The 24422-nt window shown below is 39.2% G+C and overlaps 1 protein-coding gene across 2 annotated transcripts in view; it reads right to left on the reverse strand.

Annotated features, from left to right (window-relative positions):
* Nucleotides 1–9835: 9835 nt before the first annotated feature.
* KCNH5 (potassium voltage-gated channel subfamily H member 5) overlaps nt 9836–24422 on the reverse strand; it is a 416514-nt gene continuing 401927 nt past the window's right edge. For both annotated transcript variants that reach the window (XM_053601259.1, XM_053601258.1), the window contains exon 11: nt 9836–18940. In XM_053601259.1, the coding sequence (XP_053457234.1) occupies nt 17978–18940 (963 nt within the window). In that variant the 3' untranslated portion in view covers nt 9836–17977. The remainder of the gene's footprint in view (nt 18941–24422) is intronic.

A 24422-nucleotide genomic window follows, 5' to 3' on the forward strand; every position in this document is an offset into this window, starting at 1 on the left:
TATACGTTAACGATCCCCTGAGGGCCAGGTGTGTCTTAGACTCAGTAAAGCGTTCCTCTGGGTCAGCCCCACCCTGGGAATCTCCTGGCTCTGAGCGTGCATTTTCCACCCAGGCCGGTACCGCCTCAGGCAAACCCTTTACTCACAGGGCCTGCGTTTCCATCCCAGATATGTTCTGTGGTGGTTACCATCTGAGAAGATGCCCAGCCTCCTCTGGCTGCCCAGAGAGACAGGGGGTGTGTTTTCGGAATGTCCAGGTGTGAGCCCTATTGTTGCCCCAAATGTCTGCTGCTCTGTGCCTCGGGCACCACCACTCCAGTGTAGTTCCCTCTCAGCCGACCATCCTATCCTCAGTCCCGTGCCGCAGAATCAGCACTGACCAGCTGCAGTGCAGGCCCTGTCCACACCCCTCAAGAAATCGCCCAAGAATCTGGACTCATGGGGGACAGGCTTCTAGACCTCAGAGTGAATGGAGGGGAGTGTTGGGAGCTCAGAATTGCAGGTAGAGAATACATACAGTTTTACACAGTTTTATGCCTGGCAGGAGAATGCCATGGCACCCTAGTAGGGGAGGTAGGTCCAGTTTTTATAGGGTCTCTCCCATGGAGTGTAGTGGGAGGACCTTTGAACTCTGCTCGTTTGTTTGTGGGGCACTCCGAGCTATTCTCATGGGGGAGGGGACTCCCATCGGCTTGGTGATGGATTTTGTACCTTTTGTTTGTATCCTTGGGGTCGCAGCTCGCCTCAGCAAGGTTGATGTGCATTCTTCAACCTTTTCTTTTGGTGCAGCTCTAATCCACCAGGTTACTTGCTAAATTTCTGTCCCTTAACTCTCCTTCTGGATGGGAGCCTCTGTGGAAAGCTGCCTTCAGTCAGCCATCTCGTCTTCACCCCTCGACATCTTTACGTTAACTGTACTTAACTAAAAGGAACAAATTTAAAGAAATATGATAATACTGAATAGAAGATAGTCTCTCTAGGAATGAACCAGTGAGATATTCACATATCCATTCACTATTGTACAATGTTGACATTTAATGATGTTAACATTAAACATTGGTTTAGGCAAAACATAATTACTGGGTATGTTCTGCATGCTTACCTCTCTGCCAGACACTGAAGAAATAAGGGCACCCAGGAAAATGGTCTTGGCCTTCACAGAGTCAGTTTCAGAGTCAGTACCATGAGAATGGGATTGGGTTTTGTAAATTAGTGGGGTTCCAGTCTGCATGTTATAAGACAGAACAGATGTTATGTATAAGCAGCACATTCTAGGGACTGGAATTCTGAAACCGTTTTCAACAGGCATCTTCTTCCAAAGCTTTACTATGTCTTGAGATGTTTTGGGGAAATGTAAGCCAAAATAACTCGTTTAGAGCAATACCATATCTCTCTGTGAACAATCCTGCTTTGCTCAGAATAGTTTACACTCTTTATATCAAGTCATTCTAGAAAAATGACCTGTGGCCAACAAGTCAAAAGAAAAAAAGTTTGTTCTTTTTCTCATAACTTTCCTGGGATGAGTTTGCAATACAAACTAACAAAACAAGACTTTTAAATTCCATATTATTTTATATTTTAAGCTTGTGAACCAAATTGTGATTTTTTTTTTTAACAAAACAGAATATTGTTATGTAGCCATATCTCTTCTTTTATTGAGCCAGGAACAACATTGTTTTTTTTTTTTTCATTTTAGTTTAACTTAAAAAAAACAATGCACCGATGAAAATCCAGCTGTAGAAATTAGTAGAAAGAACTAAGTAACGTTCTTATGAAATAAAGGATTGAACAGAGAAAGCCTGAAAAGTAAACAGGGCCCAGACATTATGCTGCTTGGAATGCAAGGAATCGATCTTTTCTAGATGTGCAAATTTAATTTTTAAAATGCTTTACCTTTGAAGTTTCTGGTACTTTATTCTAGCATTAATTCAGGCAAATTCTTCCTGAATTCCTTTTCAGCTTCTAAGATTAATAAAATCTTTAGAAATGAAAATCTGTGCCAACATATTGTTTGCCAATACCGATTGAAGCATAGTAAGCACTAAGGGAGCTTTGTAATTTTAGGGAAGCACCTCCCAGAAATGCTAGTTACCTCCCTCCCAAGGACTCACTGGCATATCTGAAAAGGACATAGTTCTATAGCCCAGAGGTCAACTAACTGTCAGCCCATGGGACTGAAAAATAGTGAAAACAAGAGGCAAAAAGAAAGGGACAGATTTAAATCTTCTCTCGGTAAAATATATTCAAATATGTGTTTCACCAAAGAAGATATCAGAAGAGCAAAATAAGGATGCTTAATATCATTCTCGTTAGGAAAACACACATTTAAACCATAATGACCATATCAGTCTATACCCGTGAGAAAGTACATAGTGAAAAAACCTGATAATATTAGGTGTTAGCCAGGATGTGGAGGAACAGAACTGTTAAATACACACGGATGGCAACTGGTGATGTACAAGGGGGCTGCAGCCAGGGAAAACAGTTTTCTTATCTTTTCTTGTTAAATCTACAACCACTATAAGACCCAGTAATTCTACTCCTACATATCTACTCATGGCAAATAAAAACATGTACCTACACTGAGATTTGTATACAAATGTTTAGAGCAGCATTATGCATAGCACACAACACCTGGAAATGATTCAACTGGTGAGTGGGCAAACCAAGTGGGGTATAACTGTGTGCTGAAATACTGCTCAGCAGTAAGATGAGCTACTGACACACACAACAACACAGATTAATGTACAAAACACTTTTAAGTGAGGGAAGTTAGATACTAAATGATTTTATTCAAATAGAAGTTCTAGTAAAGACAAACTTATAGACTGAGAAAGGACATCAGTGATGCCCGGGCCGTGAGACGGTAGTGAGTGGTGACTGTGAATGGTGTGAGGGACCACGGGGGGGTAAGGAACGTGTTTAGAGCTGGATCGTGGCAGTGGTTGTACAACTATATGAATTTACTAAAAATCATAGTATTGTACACTTATAATGAATGAATTTACGTTATTTAAATTACACTTCAATGAAGTAGTTATTAGTTAAGAGGCAATAAAGATTTTATGATGAATGAGCCTCCAGTAGATCTGTACCTGGCATCTGTGTTCTAATAACAGACAAAACTCATCTGTAACAAACGGTGGGTCGCTGGCAGGACTGAGAGAGGCCAGGAAGTGAGAGTGGTGGCTATTCAGTTAAGTTTATTAATTGTCTCGTGAGCTTAATTTCACTCATAGGAATGAGATGTATATGTGTGTAATTATGTAGGTGCCATCACATAAAGTCAGATTTAGAGAAATAATAGTAAAGAGCAGAGTTCTCAATGAGTTTTTTCACTGATGTGTTGAGGGAAGCCAATATTCCTGCCTCTAAATAAAGACTCTCTTTCCACAGATTGTTTAGTGAGTTGTTCAGAGCTGTGTACAAATAAAAAGGGAAAGAGAGCAAAGAAGGGCAGCAATTTGGCCACAGCTGAGCTATGGAGACTCCCTTTAAAAATGATTATAATGAATTCAAAGAAGACATTTTTGCCAGTATTTATTAGATCCCCTATAATTCCCCTATAACTAAACTACAATGATCTAAATATTAGCAATAAAAAAGGCTAATTTGTAACTTGAAAGATACTTAAAAGAGAGTCATTTGATGGCTAAGCAGATTCTTTTTCCAAAATGAAAGTTAGTGCATCCATTTTTTCAATTTACAAATTTCATGTGAAACATACCAGTGTAAATATGTAAATGCTTAATTATCAAATGAAAAGATACCTTATATTCTGTAACTGCTATCCTGAGCTTAAAGTTATAGCACTGAACTGAGACTTATCGTTTTGTCGTGGATGAATGATATTCTGCTCGGTTGAGATGGGTGGGAGGGGGCGGGAGGCAGGGTGCAGAGTCCACATCCAGATGGAAAGCCTTGAATCTGCGGCGCCCTGGCCCCCAGCCTCTGTTGTGCCGCTTTGAAATATATCTAGGAATGTTCTCAGGAGCTTCTTTCTGAATGAGATACAGCTAATATTATTCTGAATGGAGTAAAACTGAAAGCTTTTCTACTTCTGACTCCATTGTAGGTCAAACCACTCACATTATGGTTTTTGTAATTAGAAAAGAGGGAACAGCATGCCATGTGGTCTAAATTGGGCATCTCAACCGCAGGAATTTGGACTCTGGGGCTGCATAATTTCTTGTTGTGAGGCTGTTTTATCCACTGTAGGATGTCCAGCAGCAGCCCTGGTTTCTACTCACTAGGCGCCAGGAACACTCCTGCCCCAGTCAGACAAGGAAAAATGCTTCCACAAATTTCCAGCTGTCCCCTGGGAGCAAAACTGGCCTCAGTTGAAAACTACTCATGTACATGATCATTTCAAAGGCTTTTCAGGAGTCCAAAGATTTGTGTAGAAATTTGGGGAAAGTACAGGTTCCTTCACTGTTGAATTTTCCAGATAACAATAACTCTATGAATACCTAGGAAATGCAAAGTGAGCGTCTTAGAAAGTGAAGACATTTGCAAGAAGGAAGGTGACATGACTCCAGTTTTATTACATCAACAAACTCCAGCATTACGAACAGTGAGTGAGGGAAATGCATTTATTCTAAGCATCAACTGGATTTAAAAAAGAGACTGGCTTTTGTACATGGGCTGATGCTCATCTAAGCTAACCAAATCACCTTTATTATGAAATCATAGCAACATGTCAAAAGATGTAATCCAGAATTTATACAAAGTTTATCACCACATTTGACTATAAAACCTTTATGTATACATACTATCATTTAATGAAGCCATCAAAGGGAGAACGGACCCTCCGTGCACATTTTTGATGGGCATTAAAATTGTCTCCAGTAAAGTGAAGCAGTGCTCTGTCCCAGTGACTATTTATCACATTGGTGAGGGCAGAATCCCCCACCCTAACTAGAACAACATGGCCAAATGTATGACACTATAGTCTGAACAGGTGAAATTCTATTATCAGTCACATCTGGCCAAGGACATCACAGTCCATGCAGGGTCACGGTGAAATTGCACTCAGAACAATCAAGAGGTATGTGAGGACAGACTTTGCAGTAATAGGAAGGTGTGGTGACCCTGCTTCACCCAGGAGGATGTGATTATCTTGTTTGAATACGTTTGTGGGCTGCGAGGGAAGTGAAAGTCTGTTAGGCTGAAGACTGATGGAGTGTATCTGTTGTGGCTGGTAGAGAAACTAGCCAGGTCAGTAGCCTTTTTCCCTGAGGGAATGTGGGAGGGGGACATATCTTGGAAGAATAGAGGAACTTATGGTTAGGTCTTTGGGGCCCTGTGAGGCACAAAGGTATCAAAGCATTACATGAAATTTTAGTCCTTACAATACACACTAACGGGTCAAAATTGTTTTATGATGTCTCACTTGTCTTAAATGCAAAGAGAACAGCAAATGATAGATTGTGTCCCTCCTGCATGACTTTGCTATATTGAAGTTTTTCAAAATAGACATACTGAAAAAATAGATCTGAACTACTCCAAAAATTCTTTCAAGACCTTTTCAGTGTGCATTTGGAGGCTTTAAAAAATGTTACTCAAGACTGTTAGTTGTAGTAACTCATCCGAGTACAGTGCATGCTTCTAAGCACTTCAGGGAGCTATAAAGGAGAAGAAACAGTCCTTTCCTAAGGATCTCGTGTCTACATCGTCAGGGAGTCCTACACTGACCTCCATGTTCCCTGGGGCTTTACCATATAGGTCATCATGCAAAGAAGACACTAAAGTGTTGCCACGAATTGTAATACTCCATGTCATGTCCCTGAATAGGCATACCATAGGGGAAGACCACTTTTGGCACTTCTCTTGTCTTAGAAACTCCAGCACAAATCTAACCCACGAAATTCTGTCATCACATGAAAACTATCTGGGGCACACTCTGGTCTGCTAAAGAGTCCTCAAAAAAAAATAATAATAATAATGTTAGCATATTAGTTTCACAAATGCCAATATAAAAACCGGGTATTTACTTGAGGACTAAGAATCACTTGGAGGCAAATAAAAACTTTATTTGGAGTCAGAAATCTGGGTTTGAAAACTTTTCCCCATACTTTCAAACTGAGATTAGAAAGGGATTTTTATCACACAGAGCCTATGGCCTTGTCTCTGATGAGGCTGTTCGGAGCATTATATGTGAAAGTGTTTAGGATGCTATCAGACAAAGAATAGATAAGTCTGCTTATCCATCTGTCCATCCATCCATCCATTCATCCATCCATTGACAACATACAAAATATTGAGAATCTTGGTTCTATATCAGGTGGATTCAATAAAACAACAAAACAGAGGCAGCTCTGTAAACATTACAGACACCCTGCCATGGTGAAGAGGGAGGCAGGTTGGATGAAGTTGTTCGTATTTACACGTGGTTCCATTTTATGTTAAGTAACACTTTAATTTGTCAACTTGAGCAACGTGTACTCACTTCTATCTAAATGAGTTTGGTCAAAGTCTAGTGGCCTTTCTACTTGTTTAGCATGAACTTTGGGAGTGTATCTTATAGCTCTGAACCTTACATCAGGAAGAACTCTGAAACAGCATCTATGCCCACTCTGTGTGACAGATACCGATAAGTCAGTCTGACAGAGAAAATGGCAAATAGTACTGCTCTCTGGAGAATTTCAGATTCATGAAACAGGGACTGTAGTTTTATATAGCCCCTACATTAACAGGCTTAAAAAAATCTTATTTGTCAAAGTATGGGAGGGGACAGGCGGGGGCGGGGGTGTGGTGTTCACGTTTGCCCTTATACTTGACAAGAATGTAAAAACCCTCCGGCTGTTGTAACCGAACAAACTTTGAACTTGTCCAATTTTCTCTATATCTGAGAAAAGCTCAGAGCTTCACTAGAAGTTGGGTGTGAATGTATGTTATTAATATTGACGGCTTCCTCTCAATGAGTTCTGGAATCTATCCTTGACTACTGGGAAAATCAATGGCAAATATAGAGCACTTCAACTTTTGTCTAGCCTACTATTTTCAAACCATTTTCACTGCTATTATCTCATTTGATCTGATGCCAACCTGGTGGAGGCTACACAGAGAATGACACTAACAGAAAAAGAGAGGCTAGAAGCTCCTAGTGGCTGTGCCCGCCCAGAACGTCTTATTTGCTGCTGACATTCTAAGAGGAAAAACCCTGACTCACCTCTTTCCACCCTTTTGGGGGCTTCAATGATGATTGCTGGAAATGTTCCTTTGCTGGTCAGGCCGGCAGGGAGCCACGAAGCCACCAGCTAAAGGTTATCTGCAGAGTGTTCCTGCTTCCTCCCTGCTTGTAGCAGAGTGGAAAACTACAGGGAAAAAAGGACAGCACCTGCACACAGCTGCAAAAAGTCTAGGCTGGGAACCTCATGCCTGCTCTCCTTACCCTCATTGTAAAGATTTGGGAGAAGGGTATTAAGAGTAAAGAACATAGACATTTAAAGAAACCGTGAGAGAGGTGAAGTTCTAAATAAGGAAAACTCCTCAAAAACTCAGTTCTGAATCAGTGAATTAAATAATTCAATAGTCATTAACATGAAGAAGTTCAACAGAATCTTGTGCTCAGTCTCTGAACAGGATATTCACAGTGTGGAAGACAACTGGGGGGGCAAACTTTGGGTGCAGCTGAATTTTGTCAGTAGGGTGTACTTAGATTAATATCACATGGCTGGCAATGTTTGTTGGTAGTTGAAAAACTCCAGGTAAGAAGATGCTATCATTTCACCACCAGCCACTGATGGTATTGAACTCTGTTATTTATAAACCGTGAACATAGATATACGTTTTTCCTTTTCATGAATATAATTCCGGAAAAATTTAAGAACCAAAGAGGATGTCATCTCACACACACACACACACACACACACACACACACACACACACACACACACACACACACACGAGACTTGTTTGATCACCAGACAGCAAGAGTATCAGGTGAGCTGAAAAGCTGTTTGATACACCTCCATGGGCTCACAGGAGACCAGAAACCCAGAAGGTCTACTTTCTGTCTCCTTATACAAATATCTGTCTTGGCTCCATCCAGCCGATCTGTTTCAGACTTTCTGAACTCTGACAAAACTGTGTAGCCTTAGCTAGGTGCAGAACAGAAAAATCAGAGTCGGTCTGTTTCGTTCTGTGTCTAAAATTTGTAGGTGGACATGGTATCCTGTGTAGAGGATGTTAAATAACAGTCTTACATCACAGAAAGAGTGTGTACCTTTTGTGAGATACCAATTTTTTTTTTAATCTAAGTGAAATAAAGGACACACGCACCTTTAATTAAATAGAACACTTGAAAACACAGCATCCTTTCAGTAATACTCTGAGACTGGAAACATTTTCAGCAGCTGAAGTACGTATGCCTGTGTACGTGTGCGCTACACCGTGAAGGACCAGACAGCGTGTGAGATAATGGAAGAAACACTGATGTGGAGTCAAGACAACTGAATTTTAATCCCAGATCTTCTACTAACAGCACATAAGGCCCTCTCAGTTCTCAGGTTCCTCAAAGTAGACAAGGTGTAATTCACTGTCAACGTCAATACCAGCTACACAGTTTTCTTCTGGGTCACTCACCATGGGCGCATCCTTATTTAGTTAAAGCCTATTATGCTGATTTGTTTAGATTAAACAAAATGGACCTGACTTGATAAAGAAAAACGGTATCAGTAGCAATGCCTTCCCTTCTTGGGAACAGAACTTGGCTGACCTTAATAAGATCGAGGGTTGGGACTTTAAAGCTTCTTTTGCTCTTCTCCACACTCCCAGGAGAAAACATCCCATAGGACAGAAACTTCCATCTCCTCCGGCTTTTAATGATATTTGCATTGGGTATTTCCTCAAATAAATCTATAATATGTATTGCCCCAGTTTTAAAAATTGCACATTTCTGAATTACCACAGAACTTGCAGTTTGTCATGGACTCTGTGTGTGTGTGTGTGTGTAAGGAAAGAGAGACGAGAAAAAAAGGAACAAAAATTGGAAGAATCTTTCAATGGTGATAATTTGTGCAGAAAAATTTCTTCACTTGGAAAATCCACTTAGTTATGTATAATCATCATATCTTGATTCCTTTTTAATTGAGAGCTAACTCTACAATCCTCCACTTATACCCTAACACATCTGTAGCAAAGACAAGGTTTTATTTAGTTGCTCTCCATTAAGAATGTAATTTTGCACAGAGAAGCAATAGGTACAAATATTCAGTGATGTTCAAAAGAGCATGCCTTAAACTTGTATTTCTTTAATTAGAAAAAAAAATCTGCAGTTTTTTTCATGTCTTTCTATATCACCCATTCAGACTTGGTTATTAATAAGAACTAGTGGTAAAACTATAAATTTTTCCATAAAATGAGAAAAAGTATTCTTTTATTCTATGTACATTCTGTTCTTTATGCCTCTAAATTTCATAGCTTGTAATAAACACATAATATTAGGATATTAATAGAATTTTAAATATATTGATTGAGAGAAACATTTTTAAAACCCCATTTTTATATAATAATTTGTCCAACATTCTATTTGGATTTGACCATTATCTATTTTTCATGGTACAATGAAATCTAATCTAACCAAATTTATTACCAGAGCTTAAACTTTTTACTTCTGATATGAGAGTATTTTAATTTTATTACTTATATCATAGTGGTACAATTTATCGGAGAAAAAATGTTATAAAAATCTAAAATACCATTGTTATTCCAACATACCAAAAGACTGTTCCCTCTAAACCTGTTACTTTGTGGTTTTGTGTTGGAGAGCTTTTCACTTATTTAACCAAAATCGAAATTGCAATTTCCAACAAAGATTCGATTCAAACAAGTTCCATAAAATGCACATTTTATTCTATATCATGAAAAAATATCCACATTTAAATAACTGTGAAAAAAAAAAAAAGCAAAGTTAATCCTCCCTGATGAAATAAAGTTTATTGTGCTGAAACCCAGAATTCTTTTGGGTTAGAAATCTTCCACCTGCCAATTCACTTTTTAAAATGACTATTTCTTGAGAATAAACTTTAAATAAAGTGATAATCTCTACAAACTTCCCAGAAGTGATCGAATTTTGATCACAAGTATTTCAGAATTAACCCTAAAGTCACAGTTATAATGCTTTCACACATCCTTTCAGCAATCAGGTGACAGACCAACAGTACATACAAAATATTTATATTACACACTGCAATATCTTTAAGTAGAAACACAATCTGCTTAGCATGAGTTAGGTTTTGAAAAGAGCAGACAAGTACTGCTTAGCATCATGGTATTAAAAAATCTCACATGAAGTCCCTGCATTGTTTCCCTGGTCAATACATGAATTAATTATTTCCAGTGAAATAACCCTTTCAGGTATTTTTAATACCTGAAAATTTTCACAAATACAGATGCAGTGGAAAAAAACATTTAAGAATTTGCAAAATTAATTCCCATAAGAACCTAAGCATTATAGTCAGGAATTTACATTACAGTATACAAAATGCTGCAACTAACGTAAACAGTCTCTAGAACATACCATTAAAAAACTGTAGTTTGCAATATTTCATAAATCTGCACGTTTTCATTTGTGTTGCTTAAGTACCAAGAACTTCTAAAAGTCATTTCTCTTTCAATAACCTATAATGGATATTTTAGGGTAAAAATGGTTCTGACCTGGTTTCCAATTTTAATGTGATAATCTTTTAAGAAATCTGTTCCTAATATGAAAAACGTGTTCCCTCTTGCTTGGTTAAATGTGAAGAGGTTCTAAGGTGGAAGGCAACTGCTTGATGGGAGATACCAACACAGCTATAAGAAGATACAGGCCAATGGGGACCCCCCTGTCTGACAAAGGATCACGAGAACCACATGTGAAAATATCACTGCACAGGTCAAAAAGCAATACTTGCCTCTGTTTTTTCTAAAAATAAAATACGTTAAGTAACCTTGATTTTTAAAGTAAAGTGTGTTTGGGTTGTATGCTGACAAGTCATGGCTATGACATAACATCCAATATTAAAGACTCAAGTCTATCAAACTTTCTTGGACATGGAATTAGCAATGAATCTTTTTTTGTGTGTGTGTGTGTGATTTTGCATAGTTTTTCTGGCTATTCTTTCTCAATCATGGCCTCATCAGGAAACTTTTCCTTCATACTTTTATTGGGGAAGTTGAGGAACAAAGGAGGGATCCGTGACACCAACAGTTTTGTGATCAATAATTGTGTTTACATTGTTTAGTTCTGTGATCAATAACTGTCTTTACATTGCTCCTTTCATGAGGACCGATTTCCCTACATTACTTAGTGATGAAGTCCGACCTTGGAAAGAAGAAGTTAAATTTTACATTATCAAAGACAGTTTAGCAGAGAATGAGGATAAAGTATTTTGACAATGAAAGACTTTAATTAGTTATTAGGGATACTCAATCTGGTTTATACAAGCATTAGGGTGAATATTTATTTGCCTTGACTATTCTGGTCATTCTTCATGAATGAGAGAGGTCAGGATCTTTTCCTTCTTCAGGTCAGGATGTAGCCAGCTGGCTAAACGCTCCTGGGCCTGGTCACACAGGTCAGAACCAGAGGCTACGTATGAACTCTGGAGTTGCTAGGGGCCACCCTATTACTAAAAAGGCCCTCACATGTGACACGCTTTCAACTGATTCCAAATACTTTGTTAAAATTTTAACAATAGCCATGACAATGCGTTACCTTAAAAAAAAAAAAATACTATTCAAAAGGCACCATCCACAGAGACCCCATGGAGGGGAACCTATCTGTCCTGGTCCCTGCCTCCTCCTGAGTCATCACTGGCCCCACTGCACTTTCTGGTCAGTTGGTCTTTAACCAAGTGCCTTTACAATCAGTACACATCATGACTTCATTTAAATAATAATGAAATGACAATAAAAAATAAGGAATGGATCGGCACTAATTCAAAAAACCATTGGATTAGTGTCCCTGGACTGCATCACACACACAAAACGTAGAATGTTCCTTCTGTGGTTGCCCCTGGCTTTGTTATTTGCAAAGTGAAAGAAAGCAAGATGGTTTGGGCTGAGAATCACAGGCGTCACGTGGTAATATCTTGTTTTTTCTCATCTCCAGACATTTACTTTAACAAATATCAAAGGGTGGAACAAATAAAATTCAAAAGCTAACTTCTTCTTATCAGAGAAAATTATTTAAACTCTGTGAAGTAAAGCTCCATACAATGGGCTCATTAAATTTAGAAATAAGAACCCAATTTACCATTCTAAAAAGAGATAGTTCATTTGGATAATGCATTTAATAGTAGTTTGGCCAAGAAGCCACATTTGTGCAATCAATAAAAGTATCTGAATAATCTCCTTAAAATCCAATGGGTCAAAGGATAAATTCTTAAAATACAGTCTTTCTGGAGTCTTATCCAAACCTCATTACTGATAAAGGGAAATCATATGAAAATTCCCCAATAACTTTTACTTTCCTTAACCATCGTGTATTCCCTCTTTAAGTTAAAATTCAACTGGGAAAGAAAATGATGGTATCAGGGACCACATGTCAAATTTGCTTCTTACTGATAACCACGTTGACAGTTTACCTCCAGGGATGCCTTTCAACTATTGGGAGAAGTGAAAAAAAGATTCCATCCTTGGGACAGGGCATCTTTTAATTACAACAGTTATGACTCTCCCATTTACTCTGACCTACCAAGGAAAAGCAAACATTTACATTCACACTATAGAATGCAATTAAAAGAATTTAATTAAGGAACTTTTACAAGTTAAGTGTCTTGAAAGACTTGGATTTTATGGTTGAACTAGGTAGTCATTACCATGGCAGTATTCTATAGAATGAAGTTTTCTCTCTAAGGCCTTCCTGCCTTTAATTAGCATTTCAATGCTACTTAATAGCTATGCTACCCTGGATAAGTTCCTTGACCTATTCCTTCATAGGATTATAGCAAGAATTGTTAAATTTGATACTCTAACGAAAGTGTTTCACATAGTGAAAAGGCAAGCAACATGAGCTGCATTGGTTTATCTGCCTTCTAAGCCTGCGAGTAAAGTGGATAGATTCTGCTCCATCTAAGCCTGCGAGTAAAAGTGGATAGATTCTGCTCTGTCTTCTCCAGGCCTTCCTTCATCACCTTCCTGGCTCTCAGTCTGAATCCTCACTGGCCCTGACCCTCGTAAAGCAAGCAAACACATGGGTCTCAGCTTAAAAACCTAGTGATGGAAAATCTTCAGTCATAACACATATCAAAACTTTGAATATCTGGTACACAGCAAAGAATTCTTTCATAAGAACATCTGCTGATGTGGAATCATGTATCTTAAACAAGCCGTGATTAATTTTATACAAAAAGTTGAAGGATGACTTACTGTACCCTGAATACTTACCAACATGCACATGCCCTTTTTTCACAAGATGAGTATCTCTGGTGAGCCATATGATTAAGTGCAATAAGAAAAAAAATCACAAAATTCACCTGTTCTTTCTTTTTTCCTTCCCTCAACAGACCTTTATTTTCTCCATGTTTATTTGATCAGTAGTTCTATTTTTTTCCTTTTTTTATTATCCTCTCTTTATTTTTTTTATAATTTTTTTATTGTTAAATCATAGCTGTGTACATTAGTGCAATCAAGGGGTACAATGTGCTGGTTTCATATACAATCTGAAATATTCTCATCAAACTGTTCAACATAAGCCTTCATGGCATTTTCTTAGTTATTGTATGTAGGTATTTGTATTCTGCATTTAGTAAGTTCTAAATTCCCAGGTAAGTATCAAGCTGTATGCTCACCTGCCACTAATAATTACGAGCAACCTATGCCTCTCTCCAACTTTTGACCAGAGAAATCTCTCTTGAAATCTAGAAGAATATTTAGATAGCACATCACAGCCAATCTCTTATGAAAGAAAAAGGTGTAATTTGTCCTAATGTGATTTTCATCTGAGCGAAAGATGATTTTCCATTAGCCTAACAGGATCTCTCTCTAAGAACAGAGCAGCTCTTAGCCTCATTGTATTACTTACTGGTTGGGGAATCAAAACACTGGGCACTAGGAAAAACGTTAGCTTGCCCAAAATTACACCACTTGATTGTGGCAAAGCTAGAATCAGAATCCAAGACAGAGCTCAGAAACTCATTCCACGGTGTTTTCCAAAAGACTGTATTTTTCTTCCACCTTTTTCACCAATACCAGAAGAGAAATACTCTTCTACTTAATAAAAATTATGAAAGCGCAACATTTACATGGTTGTAAGATATTCATATTTTAAAACTATCCAGGTATGAGAAGCACGCTATAGACAAATTTTCTCATTACCTACCCGAAATTTCGGAAATGATACTCAGAGAAAATAGCTTATGAGATAAAAACTATACAAGATAGTGGAACTCATTGGGAAGATGACAATTTCACAATTAGCCATGTGCACTTCAAAATAGTAACTGCTCAGAAGATTTAAAAAAAAAGTTTTCCAAAAAAATTTAGCAATTTAAGATAGGACTGCAAATGGACAAGATCACACAGGTGAACAAAATCTCCTTAAATGTAAGGGAAAATGTGATTTTCATTTCGGTCCAACAATGTTTATTTTCAAAATGGCACTTTAGGTCATGGTCATAAGTAATATTTTTATTAAAGTATTGGGTACAGAATGAGTATATATTTGTTCCAGCAGGAATTAAAACCCCCCAATTTTCAAATTCTCTTTTCCCTTATCTACCTAAAGTTCCTTTTTTTTTTTTTTTTAAGTACTTAGGACATTTATCCTCCTCTACTTAGTGTGAGATGAAACCAGACTCAATAAAAATTTTCCATTTTAACAATGAAGTATGGGTCTGTATTCAACCATTATGCCTGAATGATTTTAAGGACCATTCATGCAGCTTCGGTATTGTCACCTGGCCTTTGTGTACCTAATTGCTTTTTATCATAAACTTATCCATCTACTAGGTCACATTTAGTGCACCAATATCCTGATGCAGACTGTTAAAACTTGTCATTACAGTACAGAATTTGCATTTCCATTCTTGTTTGCCTTTTGCTCTTATGTTACAACCACCTGTCCTGGATACAGCATCTGATCCTACCTAGTATCATAGAAAAATATTGAAGGTGTGTACATTGCTTTGGAAAACGTTTGGATTTTAAATACATATCCATTTACTCCTATTAATACAAGAAATAGAACAGTAGAAATTTTATTCTGGCTGCACCAATGGTATCTATACAGTGTAGAAATAAAACATGCAGTTGTCTGGTCCCCCCAACAGCATCGCCCGTCTAGGTGCCAGCTGAGGCAACAGAGAATGCGACAGCATTGTTATTGTGAGTATTAAAGCAAGTGCTCACCCTTCATTCAAATCTGAGTAAATTCAACTGCTAAGAAGTGTGGAATCTTGGAGCCTATATACAGTGTTTGCTGAATACACGCATTCCTGTTGATGAGAGTGGAGGACATTCAGCACCACGTCACGCACACAGAGAGCAGAGGTGGCTGGAAAGAATACCAGGATGACTGCACCGTAAATGAACAGCTGAGGCTTTCCTTTCTTCTCAACAACCCGGAATAGTTGAAAGCCACTATGTTTCTTTCCTATGAACACTCATATTGTGGATCGATTAGGTAAAACGCTGAGTCAATGTCAGAACACAGCGCGTATTTGCTCTACTCGTACAGAAAGGGGTGGACGGCAACTGCAGCACCCCAGGCGATCTCACAGTCGCTCTTTTAGTGCTTTACACCAATAGGTATTTTTGAAGCATGTGGCTAAAGTTAAGCTAACCATTTCCTTACTCCGTTTATTATTATTATTATTATTATTACCACTCATTCACCTTTAAAGGCTTTAGCCAAACTTGACTTAAACTAATAGAAAAAATATCCTGAAAGGCAATAATTGTCAGAGGTCATGAAAAAGATACCATTCTCACCTGGAGAGCAACAAAACCCCAATTTCAGGGCTGATTCTTTACCCCACAAGGATTTCATTTCCTTGTCCCTATGGTAGGTAGATATTGTAGCATAGCGTGGACACATGCTCCCCTGAACACTTCCATTATGCGGCGTACTGGAAGTCTCATACACAAAGCAAGAAAGGGAAACGGAGCCCATGGCATATAACGTGTCCTGAGGCGCCCAGATTGCAGAGGCACATCTTGTGGGCATGTGAAGAAGTTCTCACAGAAATTCTAAAACAGCAACTGTTTTTATAAATTGCTATTTTATACTCCCCAGTCTGATTGTGATAACTTGTCTTTCAGTTCTGATGGCTGTGGTGGGGATATTGGGAGAAAGTTAGAAAAGCTTATAAAAATGGGTGTAATAGACCAAAATATCTCCTTTAATTCTTCCATCCTTTGCGTTAATACCTATGTACAGGTGGTTTAGCAATAGGTAAATTATTGGCATGTATTTTCAACTTGATGCAAATACTAACTCCCCTGATGCTAATATTAAATATCACACATGCACTGACAGAAAAGTGTGCCTCTCTGAACAAATTCATAAAATATATTTTAGTCAACTGAAAGGTATTCGCCTAGGTTCTTACAAATAAATGCATACTTTATTCTCAATCTGGACTATTTAAGGGACTAGCTTAATACACAGCTATGCATAACTCTTTGTGACTTTTTTTAGTTGATAATAGGCACTTTCTAAAAAGAGGATTTGTGACCCAAAAGACTATAAAAATTTTAGTAACCCTCCTTCATAAGTGAATCTGCTGGGCATAGCAGTCTATTGTATCAACTCAGCAGAAGTCCAGCAGTAGACCTGTGTGCAAAAAAAGCCTTAGAAAATTGTAACCAGAATAAAGTGACAGAAAAGCAGCTATCTGAGTTAAGAGATTTAACATCCACTTCTTGGTTTGTTAGTTTTTTACCACCTTCTGTGTTATCACTACCAACAGTTAAGAATCATGTGTCAACAAACTGAACCAGCGTTTCATTCCAAGTTACAGAGATGTTACAAAAACTTGCCTGTTGACATTCTTTTTTTATTTTGTGTTATGATAATTTGAATTTTGATATGATTGCTTCAATTTTTTTTTTTTTGGTATATTTCTTTGCTAAGAGCCTTTCTCTTGTTCAACCTCACTCTTGAACAAGTTTTAGAATTCACATATTTAGAGCGTTCATCACCGTGGGAAAAAAACAGCATCTCTAACATGAATTGTTAAAAGGCCCTTATACCCTGTGGTGCAGTATTTTTATAACAACATACACTATATTAATAAATCGGTATTTATGATGTTGATATCGTTAGCTTACATGATGGCAGCTGTTCTCCAAGACAGAGAGGGTGGGGATTTCCTTACATAAGAGTTAATGATTACTACCTAAGTATAATGTTAAAAAAAAAAAAAAAGGAGCGGTATAGGTTAGCAAAAATGCAATTCATGCACAAAACCCATAGCAATATGTTTTCAATATTCGACACTGCTATGTGACTTTAGGCAACAAAACAGTCATTTCAATGGAGAGAACATTGCCTGGGAGTTGGGGGGGCACAAAGTTACAGAAGAACATCCTATGGAAAGATACCATAAAATGATACTAAGAGTTTAAAAGACTGAATTCTTCTTGGCATATCCATCTATAATTTCAACAGAACAGTGAGGAAATGACAGCTCGGTATACTCAGCCTGAGATCAAATTTTTCATGGCGACCTTGGCAGGTTGGACCCTGATTCTTCAAATATGACATTGCCTTGGTTAACAAAAATCATACTTTTTCGTTATAGAATAGAGATTATAAATTTCAAAGTGTGCATGCAGTCAACTGCATCATATACAAGCAGTATCTACGTTTTCAATTATAATCATCTTCTTTGGCAGGCCAGAGTCCAGCTGGACATGCAATATTTACATATCAAAATCCAGGTTGTGTTTGTCATATTGAAAGCAAGTGAAAATAGATATATGTATATACTGTTTTAATATATTAACAAATATATACGTATATATATATATATATATTTATGTATATATATTAAAAGTGGATTTCATCTTTGTCAGAGTCAGGCGATTCAGGCCTTGAAACACTAAAAATATCCTGACATGGGATCTGGGGAGGTACTTGGGGTGGCAGGTGGGCTGCGGGAGGAGAGGTCTGGGGGGCGCTTTTTTCCGACAGTATTTTTAAGATCTCGGCCACCTGCTTCTCCAGCGCGGCCATCCTGCAGCTGAGCCCCTGGATGTCGTCCTTGAGTTCATGCTTGACCTCCTGCAGCGTGGTCTGTAAGGCCTGCTCGGGGATGGGGTAAAACGGGTGCTTGGCGTCCGCCTGCACCGGGCTGTGCTCCAGCGGGCTCCGGGCCTCCCCGGCCTTGTCCAAACGAAGGTCACTTTTTGTGATGCCGCTGTCGCAAGAGTCTGTTTTCCTGAGCGGGTTTTTGGCCACGCTGCCCTCCGAGTCGCTGCCCTTGGGTTCCTCTGACAGCAGCCCCAGGGACTCGGCCTTGGTGACATTGTTCCAGTCTTCCTTCTCCTCCGGGGCGCCCACGCTGTTCTTGAGGCGCAGCCAGCCCTTCCCGTTCCCGTTTTTCATTCTTAGGGGGCTGTTGACCTTGAGGCCTTTGGGCTCAGCGCCACCACCATTGGGCTGCAGCTCCAGGGCATCGCGGTTGTTCTGTTTCAGGGACTCGCCGGTTTTCACGTAAGCCAGGGAGGTGTGGATGGGCGTGATCTGCGACACGGTGACCACGCTGGTGCCGGTGATGGGGGCGCCGTTCTGCCGTGGGCTGTGCACCTGCCGCGGGCTGTGCACCTGCCGCGGACCGTGCTCGGGCTCGCCCTGCGCGCAGCCCTGGTTCCGCAGCTCCTTCTGCTGCTTGAACTTCTGGAAGAGCTTCCGCACCGGGTGGTCCACGGGGATGCTCAGGGTCACCTCGTTCTTCTGCCGAAGACGTTCCTCCTCCTCCTCCTTCACGTCGCTGATCTTCCTGAAGATGATCTGCAGGGCGGGACACACGTTCGTTACTCTCACAAATACACGGATGTACAGGGGACACACACTGTCGCTATACAAGGGGATGACTTACAACTGCTAGATGTGCTAACCCCTGAACATACGATGAGATCAGGGAAAAAATATTCCAAGCCATTTTAGCCATGCCTATTCCTGGAACCCAACATAAGGACACTTAGCTCCGTTCCTCTACACAAGGGGTGCCGTTCCAGGGACAACTGAATCCAGGTGCTTCTACTGCATGTTCCCATTGAATAGAAAAAAATATATAGTGTATGAACACACACGTACACATACACAGTACATATATGTGTAAAAATACGTACATACTTACTAAATTCTCCTGTGATGAATCACTACTTTGGTATGTTTTCCCCTTATAGGGAGAGATACGATTCAAAACCATTTTTAATATCATCCTCTATTTAAGGGTCAGATGGCTAGGCTATAAATGTATTGAAACAAGCTACTGAAAACATAGTTTATCAACATGGCACTTGGGTTGGCAGGGGAGATTTAAGTTTATGTATGTGTCCCCAGTAGGCAGTACTATTTCAGTACACAGACCTTGTTTCAAACTATCAATGAATTGTTGTTGTTGTTGCAATTTTTGGCCAGGGCTGGGTTTGAACCCGCCACCTCTGGCATATGGGGCTGGTGCCTTACCCCTTTGAGCCACAGGTGCCACCCAATTAATTTTTTTTTTTTTCGAGACACAGTCTCACTCTGTTGCCCTGTGTAGAGTCCCGTGGCATCATAGCTCACAGCAACCTTAAACTCTTGGGCTCAAGCTATCCTCTCGTCTCAGCTTCCGAAGTAGCTAGGACTATAGGCACTTGCCACAATGCCCAGCTACTTTTTCTATTTGTAGAGAAAGGATCTCACTCTCACTCAGAGTGATCTCAAACTCCTGAGCTCAGGCAATCCACCCACCTCGGCCTCCCAGGATTACAGGTGGGAGCTGTGTGCCTGGCCAAACTATGAATTAATTTAATAAACTGCCTTGAAAATTGATGAACTTCTCACCACTAAAATATTCAAACATAAATCTGAATGTTTCCATGTGACACTTTCACTGGGTTGAAGGCTGACTCTTTAAATTCCAAGATTCTTCATCTTTTAAATAAAAAATTAGGTATCTATACACTTAGTACTTATGAAGTTAGATATCCACGAATGAGCATAATTTCATTAAAAATCTATTTTTAAAATACTGGGAAGAACTTATGATAATCACAGCAAAAGAAAAATAAAATGTTGGCTATATAAGAAATTACTACCAACACTGTCAAGAGTTGAAATTTTTGTTCAGAATCCTGAAAAACAAAGTGAAAACTGTAAGGAAAATTCAAAAGGGAGTTATATTAGATAAAGCGCTTTCAGAAGCACACAACTTTATGACTCAGGCAAAATTACTTACCTCAATCACCTTCTATAAGTTGTTGGTTAGGTTAGAGATACTTGTGAAACAGTCTCCAGCCCCTAATACACACCCAAGATAGGTTGATTCTCTCTCCCTGAATGCTCATAAAATAGCTTCTATTTGAAACCATTTCGAGTAGGGCATCAGCCCCATATACGGGACGTGGTGGGTTCAAACCCAGCTCTGGCCAAAAAACTGAAACCATTTTCATTACCCTTTTGAAGCTTTAGCAGCTTCTAGGAGTAACATACACTCATTGATTTAATACCAGAAACTAACACTAGCAACACTCACTGATTTAATACCAGAAACTAACACTAGCGATGATCACTGTTAACAGAAAAGTCAGGAAATTAGCAATCCTCCTTCTAGGTAACAGCACGTTTTCGTAATAGAGACTGATGCACTAAATTCAGCTTATCAAGTGCTCATAACCTGCATTTTAAAATAAATATTCTGTCAATTCAACAACTATCTGCAAAGGTTGACACATTTTTTTCTCAGTAGTTGAACACGAAATTGGGTCTTTTTTTGAAAGATATATTTTGAATCTCAAAGTTTGACATCAAAGCTCCAGCAGCTTAATTGAAAGTCTTTCAGAGGGATGACATATTTCTTATGCTGAGTAAACAGAGCTTGTGCTACGCCTTCAAGATATTAACACTATGAGCACGGACAGCCCTAAACACAGAGACGCAGATACTAGTTTCACCTCCTTTTTGCAAAGGTGCCCACTTTAATTCTAAGGACTAATATAAATGACACGAGGGACCTAATATAAATGACTGGCTATGTCCCCTTTCCCACTCACTTATGACCTTTTTGTGGTTCGAAATCTGAGTCACGGCACCAAAAAAAAAAAGTAAAAATAAAAAGGTACCAGTTTAGCCTGGGACAGACACCGCATTGGTGTGATGCAAATGAGAGTAGTCTAGTCATCACATTTGGGGAAAAGGAGCCATTTCAAACAATCCGTGGAAGAAAGAGGGAAGGTCCAGGCACAGGGCAAGGTCAGATGAGGGGCCACGACTCCATGCAATATTTGGGACATACTAAAACTAAATATTATTTATCTGAATAAGACAGATCTAATCTCTAAGAGGTAATCCTTGCTTATTTGAAATTAAATTTTAATTGAGAATCCCATATTTTTTGTTCTCTGATGTCCGTATGTCCTGCCATGTGAAGAAGCTATAATGAAAGATTTGGTTTCTCTGACAGTGGAGAATTTATGAGCGTCTTAGGCCAGAGCTTGATTTTTTAGATTTTTAACAAGTGCTTCTAATTATTATGTGCTTACCTGTTCAAGGTGTTTAGTGATTTAAGGTTGTAATATCCCTAGGTAAAATATTAATAAGCCTTTCTGGGCTTCCTTGACCACCGGCTTCCTTCCCCAAAACCAAGTGCAAACAAAGGTGTCGAGATTACTATTATTAAACTGAAAACAAATACTACAAATGCCAAAATACCTTGGGCAAAGAGAGTCATGTGCCCGTCTGCATCAGGGGACAAAGAAGACAGAACTGGATTTGTATTTTACCACCAAGAAAAGTTAAAGTAACTGGGAAAGAGAAAGAATCAAGCTTTGGGATGTTAGGTAATATAATTCTAAGAGTGTTCCTTTGCCTCTGTGTCTCTAGCCCAGGGGGGTGGAAAGGAGGTGGTATTGGAGAAGACGACGGGCCCCAACTTCTCATCTGAAGTTTGTGGAGTAACAGGACATACCCACTTTCTGAAGCCTGCAATGCACAGGGCAAAAAAACCTATACTCTGGAGAGGGCAAACGTTCTCTCTTTGCTCTTTGCCTTCCTTTCACCTCCTATATGGCCCAGATGGTCACTGGTTGGGAACCCCAGGAGCTCAGGAAGCCAAAGAGGGTAGCCACTGGGGACTTCAGTGCCTTAGATAAAGACAGGGCAAAGAGCAAGGCGGGGACAGTTATTGCGCTTATAGGACACCAGCTGCCAGGCACTTTCAGATCATAAAATTGTGCCAGAAATAAATAGGGCCAGCAGTTGGGTAAGGCCAGTTCAACAGGCCAATGAGTGACCACAGCCCTCCAGATCTCAGACACGGAAGTCAGCTGGCTCTTTCCTGAGCAGCAGGGCCTCCATCTTGAGCTCAGTGAGAGCAGGAAGCAGGGGCAGAGGCAAGCAGGAAGAGGGACGGGCGATGAGGAGGTTACACAGTTGCCTGCCTGCCCTGCAGCCCAACTGAAAACATCAACAGGTGGATTCCATCGACTACTTACCGCGCCCAGGTTTTAAAGACAGGTAATTTTCTAAAAATCATAAAAGTAGATTGCATTTGTAGAATTAGATTAAATTTATTTTACTTTTTATTTTTACCATAGGACAGAAATATTGACACTGAAAAAACTGTAAAAAGTTTGCATAGAGCAATGGGGCCACTTTCACACAGGCATTTTCTCCTGTAAGACGGCCCTGTTACCCCTGGGGGAGAGAGGAGCAAGCTGAGGCAGGAGAAATTGCTGTGCTCTGCCTTCAGTCACGTTCTGCACCAGACTGGAGCCCTGGGCTCGGTGGGTGAAGGGGAGCCTTGATTAACAAGTGGAGAGCTTCAGACTCCAGACTCTCCTCACTCTCCAAAGCAAAGCCAGCAGCTGCTGCACTCTGCCCCCATCAGAGCACAGGCCGCCGTTTTGCAGTTTCTGGTCCCTTCAAGGCTGCCTGGTGCTTTCTTTAAACTTCCTTCTATGGACACTGAATGTACTACCCTTATGAAAGGTGGGGTCAAAAGATGTGATTTTCCCTTAATTCTGGTATCATCCTTAGTTCTACTCTTACCCAGACTCATTTGCTTATAAGCACAGGGGATTTTGTCTGTTCTGTTAACTGCCGCATTTCCAGCGTCTGCAACAGAGCCTGCTACTTCGAATGTCCTCACTACATAATGTTACTCATTAATTCAATCACCTTTCCATACAGTCAGTTAATACACACTTGGGATGAATTTATGCGTGAAAATATTACAAATAAAAAGGGTGCTATCTAGTTCCTGCATTGGTTTCCACTCTCTAAATAATGAATCAGTGCCAGCTGGACCATCGGTGTTGGTCACTGGTGTTTATCCCTCTGTCCAACCTCAGCGGCAGACTCTACGTGGGCTATCCTCTGCCATTCCCAGCACCTCGCCCGCTGCCAATCACAAATGGCTAACTAACAAATAACAAACTTATGCTGAGTAGAAACAGGTTCAAATCTTTGGAAGTCTCTGAAAGGTTTTGAACCAGAACCTTTCTTCAATTTCATTGTAAGGATGAAACATCCACTAGGAATTCATTTTCCGGCTTACAACAATACAAAATTTTCTTAACGCCACATAAAAGAACATAGACGCTAAAATTAAAAACAAAGGAAAAATAAGAAATTATTTTATGTTGGTAATTTTAAAAACTAATCTAGTCATATTCCACCATGGGTTAATCCATGTCTTATATGCAAAGTATGATTGATTGTTTTTCCTTAAGTTAAAAAAATGCATTTACAACAAACAATAAACCATTTATTAATATAAGTAACTCACTGTATTTCAAAACAGTAAATGCAATAGGTTCTCTCAATTAAGTACTCATAGTGTGGAGAAAACTTTATGACCCTAAACTCTAATTTTGAATAATATTGAATATTTAATCTTGAGAAAACTACATTTCCATGGTAATTCTTCTCTATTACCATTACAAGTATTCCCAAATTAATTCTGCTGAATGTTTCCTTTCAAGAAGTATTTTTTTAACTTTTCAATCATGTGTGCAATAAAATGGTTCAATTTAAGGAATGTGATAAAAAAGACTGATTTTATTTCGTGTTTTTATTTAGATTTTTAAAAATTATATGTTACTCTTTAGCCATTGAAAGAACCTACAGATAATAAGATTTTTCATAATCCATTTGAATCTTTCATGGGCTGTGTGTCATGTGAAAGTATAAAGTCTCCTGCTAAATAACGCATATAGATTAGTTTGTCCGATTATTACATGAAAATGGTGATTTTTTTCTCTAAAAAACATTTTTAAAAAACCTA

This window comes from Nycticebus coucang, chromosome 9 (genome assembly GCF_027406575.1).
Source record: "Nycticebus coucang isolate mNycCou1 chromosome 9, mNycCou1.pri, whole genome shotgun sequence".
In the NCBI taxonomy this organism is placed as follows: Eukaryota; Metazoa; Chordata; class Mammalia; order Primates; family Lorisidae; genus Nycticebus; species Nycticebus coucang.